Below are 16,202 nucleotides of genomic sequence, written 5' to 3' on the forward strand. Positions count from 1 at the left end.
CTTCTCCCCCCACCCCTCTCTGTCTCTCTCTTCTTTACTTCTTCTCCCCCCACCCCTCTCTGTTTCTCTCTCTTCTTTACTTCTTCTCCCCCCACCCCTCTCTGTCTCTCTCTTCTTTACATCTTCTCCCCCCACCCCTCTCTGTCTCTCTCTCTTCTTTACATCTTCTCCCCCACCCCTCTCTGTCTCTCTCTTCTTTACTTCTTCTCCCCCCACCCCTCTCTGTCTCTCTGTTCTTTACAACTCCTCCCCCACCCCTCTCCGTCTCTCTCTTCTTTACTTCTTCTCCCCCCACCCCTCTCTGTGTCTCTCTTCTTTACATCTTCTCCCCCACCCCTCTACGTCTCTCTCTTCTTTACTTCTTCTCCCCCCACCCCTCTACGTCTCTCTCTTCTTTACATCTTCTCCCCCCACCCCTCTCTGTCTCTCTCTTCTTTAAATCTTCTCCCCCCACCCCTCTACGTCTCTCTCTTCTTTACATCTTCTCCCCCACCCCTCTCTGTCTCTCTCTTCCTTACATCTTCTCCCCCCACCCCTCTCTGTCTCTCTCTTCTTTACATCTTCTCCCCCACCCCTCTCTGTCTCTCTCTTCTTTACTTCTTCTCCCCCACCCCTCTCTGTCTCTCTCTTCTTTACATCTTCTCCCCCCACCCCTCTCTGTCTCTCTCTTCTTTACATCTTCTCCCCCACCCCTCTCTGTCTCTCTCTTCTTTACATCTTCTCCCCCACCCCTCTCTGTCTCTCTCTTCTTTACATCTTCTCCCCACCCCTCTCTGTCTCTCTCTTCTTTACATCTTCTCCCCCCACCCCTCTCTGTCTCTCTCTGTTCTTTACATCTTCTCCCCCACCCCTCTCTGTCTCTCTCTTCTTTACTTCTTCTCCCCCCACCCCTCTCTGTCTCTCTGTTCTTTACAACTCCTCCCCCAACCCTCTCCGTCTCTCTCTTCTTTACTTCTTCTCCCCCCACCCCTCTCTGTGTCTCTCTTCTTTACATCTTCTCCCCCACCCCTCTATGTCTCTCTCTTCTTTACTTCTTCTCCCCCCACCCCTCTACGTCTCTCTCTTCTTTACATCTTCTCCCCCCACCCCTCTCTGTCTCTCTCTTCTTTACATCTTCTCCCCCCACCCCTCTACGTCTCTCTCTTCTTTACATCTTCTCCCCCCACCCCTCTCTGTCTCTCTCTTCCTTACATCTTCTCCCCCCACCCCTCTCTGTCTCTCTCTTCTTTACATCTTCTCCCCCCACCCCTCTCTGTCTCTCTCTTCTTTACATCTTCTCCCCCCACCCCTCTACGTCTCTCTCTTCTTTACATCTTCTCCCCCACCCCTCTCTGTCTCTCTCTTCTTTACATCTTCTCCCCCCACCCCTCTCTGTCTCTCTCTTCTTTACATCTTCTCCCCCCACCCCTCTCTGTCTCTCTCTCTTCTTTACATCTTCTCCCCCACCCCTCTCTGTCTCTCTCTTCTTTACTTCTTCTCCCCCCACCCCTCTCTGTCTCTCTGTTCTTTACAACTCCTCCCCCACCCCTCTCCGTCTCTCTCTTCTTTACTTCTTCTCCCCCCACCCCTCTCTGTGTCTCTCTTCTTTACATCTTCTCCCCCACCCCTCTACGTCTCTCTCTTCTTTACTTCTTCTCCCCCCACCCCTCTACGTCTCTCTCTTCTTTACATCTTCTCCCCCCACCCCTCTCTGTCTCTCTCTTCTTTACATCTTCTCCCCCCACCCTCTACGTCTCTCTCTTCTTTACATCTTCTCCCCCCACCCCTCTCTGTCTCTCTCTTCCTTACATCTTCTCCCCCCACCCCTATCTGTCTCTCTCTTCTTTACATCTTCTCCCCCCACCCCTCTCTGTCTCTCTCTTCTTTACATCTTCTCCCCCCACCCCTCTACGTCTCTCTCTTCTTTACTTCTTCTCCCCCCACCCCTCTCTGTCTCTCTCTTCTTTACATCTTCTCCCCCCACCCCTCTCGGTCTCTCTCTTCTTTACATCTTCTCCCCCACCCCTCTCTGTCTCTCTCTTCTTTACATCTTCTCCCCCACCCCTCTCTGTCTCTCTCTTCTTTACATCTTCTCCCCCCACCCCTCTCTGTCTCTCTCTTCTTTACATCTTCTCCCCCCACCCCTCTACGTCTCTCTCTTCTTTACATCTTCTCCCCCCACCCCTCTACGTCTCTCTCTTCTTTACATCTTCTCCCCCACCCCTCTCTGTCTCTCTCTTCTTTACTTCTTCTCCCCCACCCCTCTCTGTCTCTCTCTTCTTTACATCTTCTCCCCCACCCCTCTCTGTCTCTCTCTTCTTTACATCTTCTCCCCCCACCCTCTCTGTCTCTCTCTTCTTTACATCTTCTCCCCCACCCCTCTCTGTCTCTCTCTTCTTTACATCTTCTCCCCCCACCCCTCTCTGTCTCTCTCTCTTCTTTACATCTTCTCCCCCACCCCTCTCCGTCTCTCTCTTCTTTACATCTTCTCCCCCCACCCCTCTCTGTCTCTCTCTTCTTTACATCTTCTCCCCCCACCCCTCTCCGTCTCTCTCTTCTTTACATCTTCTCCTCCCACCCCTCTCTGTCTCTCTCTTCTTTACTTCTTCTCCCCCCACCCCTCTCTGTCTCTCTCTTCTTTACTTCTTCTCCCCCACCCCTCTCCGTCTCTCTCTTCTTTACATCTTCTCCTCCCACCCCTCTCTGTCTCTCTCTTCTTTACAACTTCTCCCCCCACCCCTCTCTGTCTCTCTCTCTTCTTTACATCTTCTCCCCCCACCCCTCTCTGTCTCTCTCTTCTTTGCTTCATCTCCCCCCACCCCTCTCCGTCTCTCTCTTCTTTACATCTTCTCCTCCCACCCCTCTCTGTCTCTCTCTTCTTTACATCTTCTCCCCCCACCCCTCTCTGTCTCTCTCTCTTCTTTACATCTTCTCCTCCCACCCCTCTCTGTCTCTCTCTTCTTTACATCTTCTCCCCCCACCCCTCTCTGTCTCTCTCTCTTCTTTACATCTTCTCCCCCAACCCTCTCTGTCTCTCTCTTCTTTACTTCTTCTCCCCCCACCCCTCTCTGTCTCTCTCTTCTTTACATCTTCTCCCCCACCCCTCTCTGTCTCTCTCTTCTTTACATCTTCTCCCCCCACCCCTCTCCGTCTCTCTCTTCTTTACATCTTCTCCTCCCACCCCTCTCTGTCTCTCTCTTCTTTACTTCTTCTCCCCCCACCCCTCTCTGTCTCTCTCTTCTTTACTTCTTCTCCCCCCACCCCTCTCCGTCTCTCTCTTCTTTACATCTTCTCCTCCCACCCCTCTCTGTCTCTCTCTTCTTTACATCTTCTCCCCCCACCCCTCTCTGTCTCTCTCTCTTCTTTACATCTTCTCCCCCCACCCCTCTCTGTCTCTCTCTTCTTTGCTTCTTCTCCCCCAACCCCTCTCCGTCTCTCTCTTCTTTACATCTTCTCCTCCCACCCCTCTCTGTCTCTCTCTTCTTTACATCTTCTCCCCCCACCCCTCTCTGTCTCTCTCTCTTCTTTACATCTTCTCCTCCCACCCCTCTCTGTCTCTCTCTTCTTTACATCTTCTCCCCCCACCCCTCTCTGTCTCTCTCTCTTCTTTACATCTTCTCCCCCACCCCTATCTGTCTCTCTCTTCTTTACTTCTTCTCCCCCCACCCCTCTCTGTCTCTCTCTTCTTTACATCTTCTCCCCCACCCCTCTCTGTCTCTCTCTTCTTTACATCTTCTCCCCCCACCCCTCTCTGTCTCTCTCTCTTCTTTACATCTTCTCCCCCACCCCTCTCTGTCTCTCTCTTCTTTACTTCTTCTCCCCCCACCCCTCTCTGTCTCTCTCTTCTTTACATCTTCTCCCCCACCCCTCTCTGTCTCTCTCTTCTTTACTTCTTCTTCCCCCACCCCTCTACGTCTCTCTCTTCTTTACATCTTCTCCCCCCACCCCTCTACGTCTCTCTCTTCTTTACTTCTTCTCCCCCCACCCCTCTCTGTCTCTCTCTCTTCTTTACTTCTTCTCCCCCACCCCTCTCTGTCTCTCTCTTCTTTACATCTTCTCCCCCACCCCTCTACGTCTCTCTCTTCTTTACATCTTCTCCCCCCACCCCTCTACGTCTCTCTCTTCTTTACATCTTCTCACCCCACCCCTCTACGTCTCTCTCTTCTTTACATCTTCTCCCCCCACCCCTCTACGTCTCTCTCTTCTTTACATCTTCTCCCCCACCCCTCTCTGTCTCTCTCTCCTTTACATCTTCTCCCCCACCCCTCTCTGTCTCTCTCTCCTTTACTTCTTCTCCCCCCACCCCTCTACGTCTCTCTCTTCTTTACATCTTCTCCCCCACCCCTCTCTGTCTCTCTCTTCTTTACATCTTCTCCCCCCGCCCCTCTCCGTCTCTCTTTCTCTCCTTTACATCTTCTCCCCCACCCCTCTCTGTCTCTCTCTTCTTTACATCTTCTCCCCCCACCCCTCTCTGTCTCTCTCTCTTCTTTACATCTTCTCCTCCCACCCCTCTCTGTCTCTCTCTTCTTTACATCTTCTCCCCCACCCTCTCTGTCTCTCTCTTCTTTACATCTTCTCCCCCCACCCCTCTCTGTCTCTCTCTCTTCTTTACATCTTCTCCCCCACCCCTCTCCGTCTCTCTCTTCTTTACATCTTCTCCCCCCACCCCTCTCCGTCTCTCTCTTCTTTACATCTTCTCCTCCCACCCCTCTCTGTCTCTCTCTTCTTTACTTCTTCTCCCCCCACCCCTCTCTGTCTCTCTCCTCTTTACTTCTTCTCCCCCCACCCCTCTCCGTCTCTCTCTTCTTTACATCTTCTCCTCCCACCCCTCTCTGTCTCTCTCTTCTTTACATCTTCTCCCCCCACCCCTCTCTGTCTCTCTCTCTTCTTTACATCTTCTCCCCCCACCCCTCTCTGTCTCTGTCTTCTTTGCTTCTTCTCCCCCCACCCCTCTCCGTCTCTCTGTTCTTTACATCTTCTCCTCCCACCCCTCTCTGTCTCTCTCTTCTTTACATCTTCTCCCCCCACCCCTCTCTGTCTCTCTCTTCTTTACATCTTCTCCCCCCACCCCTCTCTGTCTCTCTCTTCTTTACATCTTCTCCCCCCACCCCTCTACGTCTCTCTCTTCTTTACTTCTTCTCCCCCCACCCCTCTCTGTCTCTCTCTTCTTTACATCTTCTCCCCCCACCCCTCTCGGTCTCTCTCTTCTTTACATCTTCTCCCCCACCCCTCTCTGTCTCTCTCTTCTTTACATCTTCTCCCCCACCCCTCTCTGTCTCTCTCTTCTTTACATCTTCTCCCCCCACCCCTCTCTGTCTCTCTCTTCTTTACATCTTCTCCCCCCACCCCTCTACGTCTCTCTCTTCTTTACATCTTCTCCCCCCACCCCTCTACGTCTCTCTCTTCTTTACATCTTCTCCCCCACCCCTCTCTGTCTCTCTCTTCTTTACTTCTTCTCCCCCACCCCTCTCTGTCTCTCTCTTCTTTACATCTTCTCCCCCACCCCTCTCTGTCTCTCTCTTCTTTACATCTTCTCCCCCCACCCTCTCTGTCTCTCTCTTCTTTACATCTTCTCCCCCACCCCTCTCTGTCTCTCTCTTCTTTACATCTTCTCCCCCCACCCCTCTCTGTCTCTCTCTCTTCTTTACATCTTCTCCCCCACCCCTCTCCGTCTCTCTCTTCTTTACATCTTCTCCCCCCACCCCTCTCTGTCTCTCTCTTCTTTACATCTTCTCCCCCCACCCCTCTCCGTCTCTCTCTTCTTTACATCTTCTCCTCCCACCCCTCTCTGTCTCTCTCTTCTTTACTTCTTCTCCCCCCACCCCTCTCTGTCTCTCTCTTCTTTACTTCTTCTCCCCCCACCCCTCTCCGTCTCTCTCTTCTTTACATCTTCTCCTCCCACCCCTCTCTGTCTCTCTCTTCTTTACATCTTCTCCCCCCACCCCTCTCTGTCTCTCTCTCTTCTTTACATCTTCTCCCCCCACCCCTCTCTGTCTCTCTCTTCTTTGCTTCATCTCCCCCCACCCCTCTCCGTCTCTCTCTTCTTTACATCTTCTCCTCCCACCCCTCTCTGTCTCTCTCTTCTTTACATCTTCTCCCCCCACCCCTCTCTGTCTCTCTCTCTTCTTTACATCTTCTCCTCCCACCCCTCTCTGTCTCTCTCTTCTTTACATCTTCTCCCCCCACCCCTCTCTGTCTCTCTCTCTTCTTTACATCTTCTCCCCAAACCCTCTCTGTCTCTCTCTTCTTTACTTCTTCTCCCCCCACCCCTCTCTGTCTCTCTCTTCTTTACATCTTCTCCCCCACCCCTCTCTGTCTCTCTCTTCTTTACATCTTCTCCCCCCACCCCTCTCCGTCTCTCTCTTCTTTACATCTTCTCCTCCCACCCCTCTCTGTCTCTCTCTTCTTTACTTCTTCTCCCCCCACCCCTCTCTGTCTCTCTCTTCTTTACTTCTTCTCCCCCCACCCCTCTCCGTCTCTCTCTTCTTTACATCTTCTCCTCCCACCCCTCTCTGTCTCTCTCTTCTTTACATCTTCTCCCCCCACCCCTCTCTGTCTCTCTCTCTTCTTTACATCTTCTCCCCCCACCCCTCTCTGTCTCTCTCTTCTTTGCTTCTTCTCCCCCAACCCCTCTCCGTCTCTCTCTTCTTTACATCTTCTCCTCCCACCCCTCTCTGTCTCTCTCTTCTTTACATCTTCTCCCCCCACCCCTCTCTGTCTCTCTCTCTTCTTTACATCTTCTCCTCCCACCCCTCTCTGTCTCTCTCTTCTTTACATCTTCTCCCCCCACCCCTCTCTGTCTCTCTCTCTTCTTTACATCTTCTCCCCCACCCCTCTCTGTCTCTCTCTTCTTTACTTCTTCTCCCCCCACCCCTCTCTGTCTCTCTCTTCTTTACATCTTCTCCCCCACCCCTCTCTGTCTCTCTCTTCTTTACATCTTCTCCCCCCACCCCTCTCTGTCTCTCTCTCTTCTTTACATCTTCTCCCCCACCCCTCTCTGTCTCTCTCTTCTTTACTTCTTCTCCCCCCACCCCTCTCTGTCTCTCTCTTCTTTACATCTTCTCCCCCACCCCTCTCTGTCTCTCTCTTCTTTACTTCTTCTTCCCCCACCCCTCTACGTCTCTCTCTTCTTTACATCTTCTCCCCCCACCCCTCTACGTCTCTCTCTTCTTTACTTCTTCTCCCCCCACCCCTCTCTGTCTCTCTCTCTTCTTTACTTCTTCTCCCCCACCCCTCTCTGTCTCTCTCTTCTTTACATCTTCTCCCCCACCCCTCTACGTCTCTCTCTTCTTTACATCTTCTCCCCCCACCCCTCTACGTCTCTCTCTTCTTTACATCTTCTCACCCCACCCCTCTACGTCTCTCTCTTCTTTACATCTTCTCCCCCCACCCCTCTACGTCTCTCTCTTCTTTACATCTTCTCCCCCACCCCTCTCTGTCTCTCTCTCCTTTACATCTTCTTCCCCACCCCTCTCTGTCTCTCTCTCCTTTACTTCTTCTCCCCCCACCCCTCTACGTCTCTCTCTTCTTTACATCTTCTCCCCCCAACCCTCTCTGTCTCTCTCTTCTTTACATCTTCTCCCCCCGCCCCTCTCCGTCTCTCTTTCTCTCCTTTACATCTTCTCCCCCACCCCTCTCTGTCTCTCTCTTCTTTACATCTTCTCCCCCCACCCCTCTCTGTCTCTCTCTCTTCTTTACATCTTCTCCTCCCACCCCTCTCTGTCTCTCTCTTCTTTACATCTTCTCCCCCACCCTCTCTGTCTCTCTCTTCTTTACATCTTCTCCCCCCACCCCTCTCTGTCTCTCTCTCTTCTTTACATCTTCTCCCCCACCCCTCTCCGTCTCTCTCTTCTTTACATCTTCTCCCCCCACCCCTCTCCGTCTCTCTCTTCTTTACATCTTCTCCTCCCACCCCTCTCTGTCTCTCTCTTCTTTACTTCTTCTCCCCCCACCCCTCTCTGTCTCTCTCCTCTTTACTTCTTCTCCCCCCACCCCTCTCCGTCTCTCTCTTCTTTACATCTTCTCCTCCCACCCCTCTCTGTCTCTCTCTTCTTTACATCTTCTCCCCCCACCCCTCTCTGTCTCTCTCTCTTCTTTACATCTTCTCCCCCCACCCCTCTCTGTCTCTGTCTTCTTTGCTTCTTCTCCCCCCACCCCTCTCCGTCTCTCTGTTCTTTACATCTTCTCCTCCCACCCCTCTCTGTCTCTCTCTTCTTTACATCTTCTCCCCCCACCCCTCTCTGTCTCTCTCTCTTCTTTACATCTTCTCCTCCCACCCCTCTCTGTCTCTCTCTTCTTTACATCTTCTCCCCCCACCCCTCTCTGTCTCTCTCTCTTCTTTACATCTTCTCCCCCACCCCTCTCTGTCTCTCTCTTCTTTACTTCTTCTCCCCCCACCCCTCTCTGTCTCTCTCTTCTTTACATCTTCTCCCCCACCCCTCTCTGTCTCTCTCTTCTTTACATCTTCTCCCCCCGCCCCTCTCCGTCTCTCTTTCTCTCCTTTACATCTTCTCCCCCACCCCTCTCTGTCTCTCTCTTCTTTACATCTTCTCCTCCCACCCCTCTCTGTCTCTCTCTTCTTTACATCTTCTCCCCCCACCCCTCTCTGTCTCTCTCTCTTCTTTACATCTTCTCCCCCACCCCTCTCTGTCTCTCTCTTCTTTACTTCTTCTCCCCCCACCCCTCTCTGTCTCTCTCTTCTTTACATCTTCTCCCCCACCCCTCTCTGTCTCTCTCTTCTTTACATCTTCTCCCCCCACCCCTCTCTGTCTCTCTCTCTTCTTTACATCTTCTCCCCCACCCCTCTCTGTCTCTCTCTTCTTTACTTCTTCTCCCCCCACCACTCTCTGTCTCTCTCTTCTTTACATCTTCTCCCCCACCCCTCTCTGTCTCTCTCTTCTTTACATCTTCTCCCCCCACCCCTCTCTGTCTCTCTCTCTTCTTTACATCTTCTCCCCCACCCCTCTCTGTCTCTCTCTTCTTTACTTCTTCTCCCCCCACCCCTCTCTGTCTCTCTCTTCTTTACATCTTCTCCCCCAAACCTCTCTGTCTCTCTCTTCTTTACATCTTCTCCCCCCACCCCTCTCTGTCTCTCTCTTCTTTACATCTTCTCCCCCCACCCCTCTCTGTCTCTCTCTCTTCTTTACATCTTCTCCCCCACCCCTCTCCGTCTCTCTCTTCTTTACATCTTCTCCCCCCACCCCTCTCTGTCTCTCTCTTCTTTACATCTTCTCCCCCCACCCCTCTCCGTCTCTCTCTTCTTTACATCTTCTCCTCCCACCCCTCTCTGTCTCTCTCTTCTTTACTTCTTCTCCCCCCACCCCTCTCTGTCTCTCTCTTCTTTACTTCTTCTCCCCCCACCCCTCTCCGTCTCTCTCTTCTTTACATCTTCTCCTCCCACCCCTCTCTGTCTCTCTCTTCTTTACATCTTCTCCCCCCACCCCTCTCTGTCTCTCTCTCTTCTTTACATCTTCTCCCCCCACCCCTCTCTGTCTCTCTCTTCTTTGCTTCTTCTCCCCCCACCCCTCTCCGTCTCTCTCTTCTTTACATCTTCTCCTCCCACCCCTCTCTGTCTCTCTCTTCTTTACATCTTCTCCCCCCACCCCTCTCTGTCTCTCTCTCTTCTTTACATCTTCTCCTCCCACCCCTCTCTGTCTCTCTCTTCTTTACATCTTCTCCCCCCACCCCTCTCTGTCTCTCTCTCTTCTTTACATCTTCTCCCCCAACCCTCTCTGTCTCTCTCTTCTTTACTTCTTCTCCCCCCACCCCTCTCTGTCTCTCTCTTCTTTACATCTTCTCCCCCACCCCTCTCTGTCTCTCTCTTCTTTACATCTTCTCCCCCCACCCCTCTCCGTCTCTCTCTTCTTTACATCTTCTCCTCCCACCCCTCTCTGTCTCTCTCTTCTTTACTTCTTCTCCCCCCACCCCTCTCTGTCTCTCTCTTCTTTACTTCTTCTCCCCCCACCCCTCTCCGTCTCTCTCTTCTTTACATCTTCTCCTCCCACCCCTCTCTGTCTCTCTCTTCTTTACATCTTCTCCCCCCACCCCTCTCTGTCTCTCTCTCTTCTTTACATCTTCTCCCCCCACCCCTCTCTGTCTCTCTCTTCTTTGCTTCTTCTCCCCCCACCCCTCTCCGTCTCTCTCTTCTTTACATCTTCTCCTCCCACCCCTCTCTGTCTCTCTCTTCTTTACATCTTCTCCCCCCACCCCTCTCTGTCTCTCTCTCTTCTTTACATCTTCTCCTCCCACCCCTCTCTGTCTCTCTCTTCTTTACATCTTCTCCCCCCACCCCTCTCTGTCTCTCTCTCTTCTTTACATCTTCTCCCCCACCCCTCTCTGTCTCTCTCTTCTTTACTTCTTCTCCCCCCACCCCTCTCTGTCTCTCTCTTCTTTACATCTTCTCCCCCACCCCTCTCTGTCTCTCTCTTCTTTACATCTTCTCCCCCCACCCCTCTCTGTCTCTCTCTCTTCTTTACATCTTCTCCCCCACCCCTCTCTGTCTCTCTCTTCTTTACTTCTTCTCCCCCCACCCCTCTCTGTCTCTCTCTTCTTTACATCTTCTCCCCCACCCCTCTCTGTCTCTCTCTTCTTTACTTCTTCTTCCCCCACCCCTCTACGTCTCTCTCTTCTTTACATCTTCTCCCCCCACCCCTCTATGTCTCTCTCTTCTTTACTTCTTCTCCCCCCACCCCTCTCTGTCTCTCTCTCTTCTTTACTTCTTCTCCCCCACCCCTCTCTGTCTCTCTCTTCTTTACATCTTCTCCCCCACCCCTCTACGTCTCTCTCTTCTTTACATCTTCTCCCCCCACCCCTCTACGTCTCTCTCTTCTTTACATCTTCTCACCCCACCCCTCTACGTCTCTCTCTTCTTTACATCTTCTCCCCCCACCCCTCTACGTCTCTCTCTTCTTTACATCTTCTCCCCCACCCCTCTCTGTCTCTCTCTCCTTTACATCTTCTCCCCCACCCCTCTCTGTCTCTCTCTCCTTTACTTCTTCTCCCCCCACCCCTCTACGTCTCTCTCTTCTTTACATCTTCTCCCCCCACCCCTCTCTGTCTCTCTCTTCTTTACATCTTCTCCCCCCGCCCCTCTCCGTCTCTCTTTCTCTCCTTTACATCTTCTCCCCCACCCCTCTCTGTCTCTCTCTTCTTTACATCTTCTCCCCCCACCCCTCTCTGTCTCTCTCTCTTCTTTACATCTTCTCCTCCCACCCCTCCCTGTCTCTCTCTTCTTTACATCTTCTCCCCCACCCTCTCTGTCTCTCTCTTCTTTACATCTTCTCCCCCCACCCCTCTCTGTCTCTCTCTCTTCTTTACATCTTCTCCCCCACCCCTCTCCGTCTCTCTCTTCTTTACATCTTCTCCCCCCACCCCTCTCCGTCTCTCTCTTCTTTACATCTTCTCCTCCCACCCCTCTCTGTCTCTCTCTTCTTTACTTCTTCTCCCCCCACCCCTCTCTGTCTCTCTCTTCTTTACTTCTTCTCCCCCCACCCCTCTCCGTCTCTCTCTTCTTTACATCTTCTCCTCCCACCCCTCTCTGTCTCTCTCTTCTTTACATCTTCTCCCCCCACACCTCTCTGTCTCTCTCTCTTCTTTACATCTTCTCCCCCCACCCCTCTCTGTCTCTGTCTTCTTTGCTTCTTCCCCCCCCACCCCTCTCCGTCTCTCTGTTCTTTACATCTTCTCCTCCCACCCCTCTCTGTCTCTCTCTTCTTTACATCTTCTCCCCCCACCCCTCTCTGTCTCTCTCTCTTCTTTACATCTTCTCCTCCCACCCCTCTCTGTCTCTCTCTTCTTTACATCTTCTCCCCCCACCCCTCTCTGTCTCTCTCTCTTCTTTACATCTTCTCCCCCACCCCTCTCTGTCTCTCTCTTCTTTACTTCTTCTCCCCCCACCCCTCTCTGTCTCTCTCTTCTTTACATCTTCTCCCCCACCCCTCTCTGTCTCTCTCTTCTTTACATCTTCTCCCCCCACCCCTCTCTGTCTCTCTCTCTTCTTTACATCTTCTCCCCCACCCCTCTCTGTCTCTCTCTTCTTTACTTCTTCTCCCCCCACCCCTCTCTGTCTCTCTCTTCTTTACATCTTCTCCCCCCACCCCTCTACGTCTCTCTCTTCTTTACATCTTCTCCCCCCACCCCTCTCCGTCTCTCTCTTCTTTACATCTTCTCCTCCCACCCCTCTCTGTCTCTCTCTTCTTTACTTCTTCTTCCCCCACCCCTCTACGTCTCTCTCTTCTTTACATCTCCCCCCCACCCCTCTACGTCTCTCTCTTCTTTACTTCTTCTCCCCCCACCCCTCTCTGTCTCTCTCTCTTCTTTACTTCTTCTCCCCCACCCCTCTCTGTCTCTCTCTTCTTTACATCTTCTCCCCCACCCCTCTCTGTCTCTCTCTTCTTTACATCTTCTCCCCCCACCCCTCTACGTCTCTCTCTCCTTTACATCTTCTCCCCCACCCCTCTCTGTCTCTCTCTCCTTTACTTCTTCTCCCCCCACCCCTCTACGTCTCTCTCTTCTTTACATCTTCTCCCCCCACCCCTCTCTGTCTCTCTCTTCTTTACATCTTCTCCCCCCGCCCCTCTCCGTCTCTCTTTCTCTCCTTTACATCTTCTCCCCCACCCCTCTCTGTCTCTCTCTTCTTTACATCTTCTCCCCCCACCCCTCTCTGTCTCTCTCTCTTCTTTACATCTTCTCCTCCCACCCCTCTCTGTCTCTCTCTTCTTTACATCTTCTCCCCCACCCTCTCTGTCTCTCTCTTCTTTACATCTTCTCCCCCCACCCCTCTCTGTCTCTCTCTCTTCTTTACATCTTCTCCCCCACCCCTCTCCGTCTCTCTCTTCTTTACATCTTCTCCCCCCACCCCTCTCTGTCTCTCTCTTCTTTACATCTTCTCCCCCACCCCTCTCCGTCTCTCTCTTCTTTACATCTTCTCCCCCCACCCCTCTCTGTCTCTCTCTTCTTTACATCTTCTCCCCCCACCCCTCTCCGTCTCTCTCTTCTTTACATCTTCTCCTCCCACCCCTCTCTGTCTCTCTCTTCTTTACTTCTTCTCCCCCCACCCCTCTCCGTCTCTCTCTTCTTTACATCTTCTCCTCCCACCCCTCTCTGTCTCTCTCTTCTTTACATCTTCTCCCCCCACCCCTCTCTGTCTCTCTCTCTTCTTTACATCTTCTCCCCCCACCCCTCTCTGTCTCTCTCTTCTTTGCTTCTTCTCCCCCCACCCCTCTCCGTCTCTCTCTTCTTTACATCTTCTCCTCCCACCCCTCTCTGTCTCTCTCTTCTTTACATCTTCTCCCCCCACCCCTCTCTGTCTCTCTCTCTTCTTTACATCTTCTCCTCCCACCCCTCTCTGTCTCTCTCTTCTTTACATCTTCTCCCCCCACCCCTCTCTGTCTCTCTCTCTTCTTTACATCTTCTCCCCCACCCCTCTCTGTCTCTCTCTTCTTTACTTCTTCTCCCCCCACCCCCCTCTGTCTCTCTCTTCTTTACATCTTCTCCCCCACCCCTCTCTGTCTCTCTCTTCTTTACATCTTCTCCCCCCACCCCTCTCTGTCGCTCTCTCTTCTTTACATCTTCTCCCCCACCCCTCTCTGTCTCTCTCTTCTTTACTTCTTCTCCCCCCACCCCTCTCTGTCTCTCTCTTCTTTACATCTTCTCCCCCACCCCTCTCTGTCTCTCTCTTCTTTATTTCTTCTTCCCCCACCCCTCTACGTCTCTCTCTTCTTTACATCTTCTCCCCCCACCCCTCTACGTCTCTCTCTTCTTTACTTCTTCTCCCCCCACCCCTCTCTGTCTCTCTCTCTTCTTTACTTCTTCTCCCCCACCCCTCTCTGTCTCTCTCTTCTTTACATCTTCTCCCCCACCCCTCTCTGTCTCTCTCTTCTTTACATCTTCTCCCCCCACCCCTCTACGTCTCTCTCTTCTTTACATCTTCTCCCCCCACCCCTCTACGTCTCTCTCTTCTTTACATCTTCTCCCCCCACCCCTCTACGTCTCTCTCTTCTTTACATCTTCTCCCCCACCCCTCTCTGTCTCTCTCTCCTTTACATCTTCTCCCCCACCCCTCTCTGTCTCTCTCTCCTTTACTTCTTCTCTCCCCACCCCTCTACGTCTCTCTCTTCTTTACATCTTCTCCCCCCACCCCTCTCTGTCTCTCTCTTCTTTACATCTTCTCCCCCCGCCCCTCTCCGTCTCTCTTTCTCTCCTTTACATCTTCTCCCCCACCCCTCTCTGTCTCTCTCTTCTTTACATCTTCTCCCCCCACCCCTCTCTGTCTCTCTCTCTTCTTTACATCTTCTCCTCCCACCCCTCTCTGTCTCTCTCTCTTCTTTACATCTTCTCCCCCACCCCTCTCCGTCTCTCTCTTCTTTACATCTTCTCCCCCCACCCCTCTCTGTCTCTCTCTCTCCTTTACATCTTCTCCCCCCACCCCTCTCTGTCTCTCTCTCTTCTTTACATCTTCTCCCCCCACCCCTCTCTGTCTCTCTCTCTTCTTTACATCTTCTCCCCCACCCCTCTCCGTCTCTCTCTTCTTTACATCTTCTCCCCCCACCCCTCTCTGTCTCTCTCTCTCCTTTACATCTTCTCCCCCCACCCCTCTCTGTCTCTCTCTCTTCTTTACTTCTTCTCCCCCACCCCTCTCCGTCTCTCTCTTTCTCTCCTTTACTTCTTCTCCCCCCACCCCTTTCCGTCTCTCTCTTTCCCTTTCTCTCTCTCAGATCCTTGTGAATGTGGGCAGCCATTTTGATCCAGCACGGAGCATCTTCGTGGCGCCTAGAACAGGAGTCTATAGTTTCTGTTTCAACGTGGTCAAGGTCTATAACCGACAGACCATTCAGGTGAGACAAACACTAGGACACAAATACAAAGTTGATGCCCTACACAAAACCATGTCAGGGTGTGCATAGGAAGGTAAGGTAATTCGAAAGACCATGATTAATCTTGTTCCTTGTCTCCTGCTCCCTCTATCTCTCTCTATTCTATATCGCTCTCTCTCCCTCTACCCCTCCACCTCCCTTTCCCCTCCCCCTCCCTCTATCCCTTTCTTTCAGGTGAGTCTGGTTTTAAATGGACATCCGTTCATCTCAGCCTTTGCCGGGGACCAAGACGTGACCAGGGAAGCAGCCACCAACGCTGGCTTGGTCACCATGGAGAGAGGAGATAAGGCTTATCTCAAACTGGAGAGAGGGAACCTGATGGGAGGATGGAAATACTCCACCTTCTCTGGGTTTCTGGTGTTTCCTTTGTAAGAAGGGAGGGGGGAAGGGGAGGGAGAGACGAGGGGGAGGAATGTGGGGAGATAGGAGTGAGAGAATAAGAGATGGGTAAGCAAGTGAGTGATGGGATAGATAGAGAGGACGTGAGAGACATATATAGAGAGAGAGAGAGAGGATAGGGTGTGAAAGAGATAGAGGACAAGACAGACTGAGGAGGAGTTTGTATAACAAAGGAGGAGGAGTTTGTATTACAAAGGAGGAGTTTGTATCACAAAGGGGGAGGAGTTTTGTATTACAAAGGAGGAGTTTGTATCACAAAGGAGGAGGAGTTTTTATCACAAAATCCTGAATGGTACCATTTTGCATAAGACTTTTTTCTATACACTGCTCCAGCATATGAATGATACTGTAGATCATACAGTAGGTGTCATGCTTGTGTAGTTATGTATTGTGGATCGTATTCAAGTTCCTTTGATGCATGAAATGCTAATAATGACATAATAATAATAATTACATAGAAATAATAATTGTTCTAAAGGTAATAAAAGACAATGGAATCTTTGTAGGTAAAGATCAATCAAGGACAGGCTTAACTGAATGAACAACAGAGACAGAATGTAATCTGGCATTTTATTGTATAGTTTTGGGGTATGGCCTAGTCGCTGAGGAATGCTACTTGGAGCAAGATGATGATGACAGGTAGCCAGCCCTATGATGGGCAGCTGGCATCGAACCACCCCACCCCCCTACTCTGATATACTTTATGAATGCAGGCCCAGATCACAAATGTAATCATAAGGGTGACACTGTAACTGTATAATAGAAGTTGACCTTACCACAGATCTAGGATCAGATTCTATGCTCCCTATGATAACCTCAACTGTTCGGGAGATTACATCAAATCTAACCCTGAATCAGTATTGAAAGGGATTACTTCCACCTTCTCCAAAGCTGTGCATGTGTTTGTGCTGTAAATAGTGCGGACACCTTCAACGCTTCGAGTGGAGGAGT

The 16,202-nt window shown here is 51.5% G+C and overlaps 1 protein-coding gene across 1 annotated transcript in view; it reads left to right on the forward strand.

Moving 5' to 3' along the window:
* The window catches only part of LOC110531508 (cerebellin-1), a 25,167-nt gene extending 9,915 nt beyond the window's left edge, over positions 1–15,252 (forward strand). Inside the window, exons 3-4 of the mRNA XM_036987372.1 lie at positions 14,694–14,813; positions 15,027–15,252. Coding sequence (XP_036843267.1) covers positions 14,694–14,813; positions 15,027–15,224 — 318 coding nt within the window. The 3' untranslated portion in view covers positions 15,225–15,252. The remainder of the gene's footprint in view (positions 1–14,693; positions 14,814–15,026) is intronic.
* Positions 15,253–16,202: the final 950 nt, after the last annotated feature.

Source organism: Oncorhynchus mykiss, chromosome 9 (assembly GCF_013265735.2).
Source record: "Oncorhynchus mykiss isolate Arlee chromosome 9, USDA_OmykA_1.1, whole genome shotgun sequence".
Classification (NCBI taxonomy): Eukaryota; Metazoa; Chordata; class Actinopteri; order Salmoniformes; family Salmonidae; genus Oncorhynchus; species Oncorhynchus mykiss.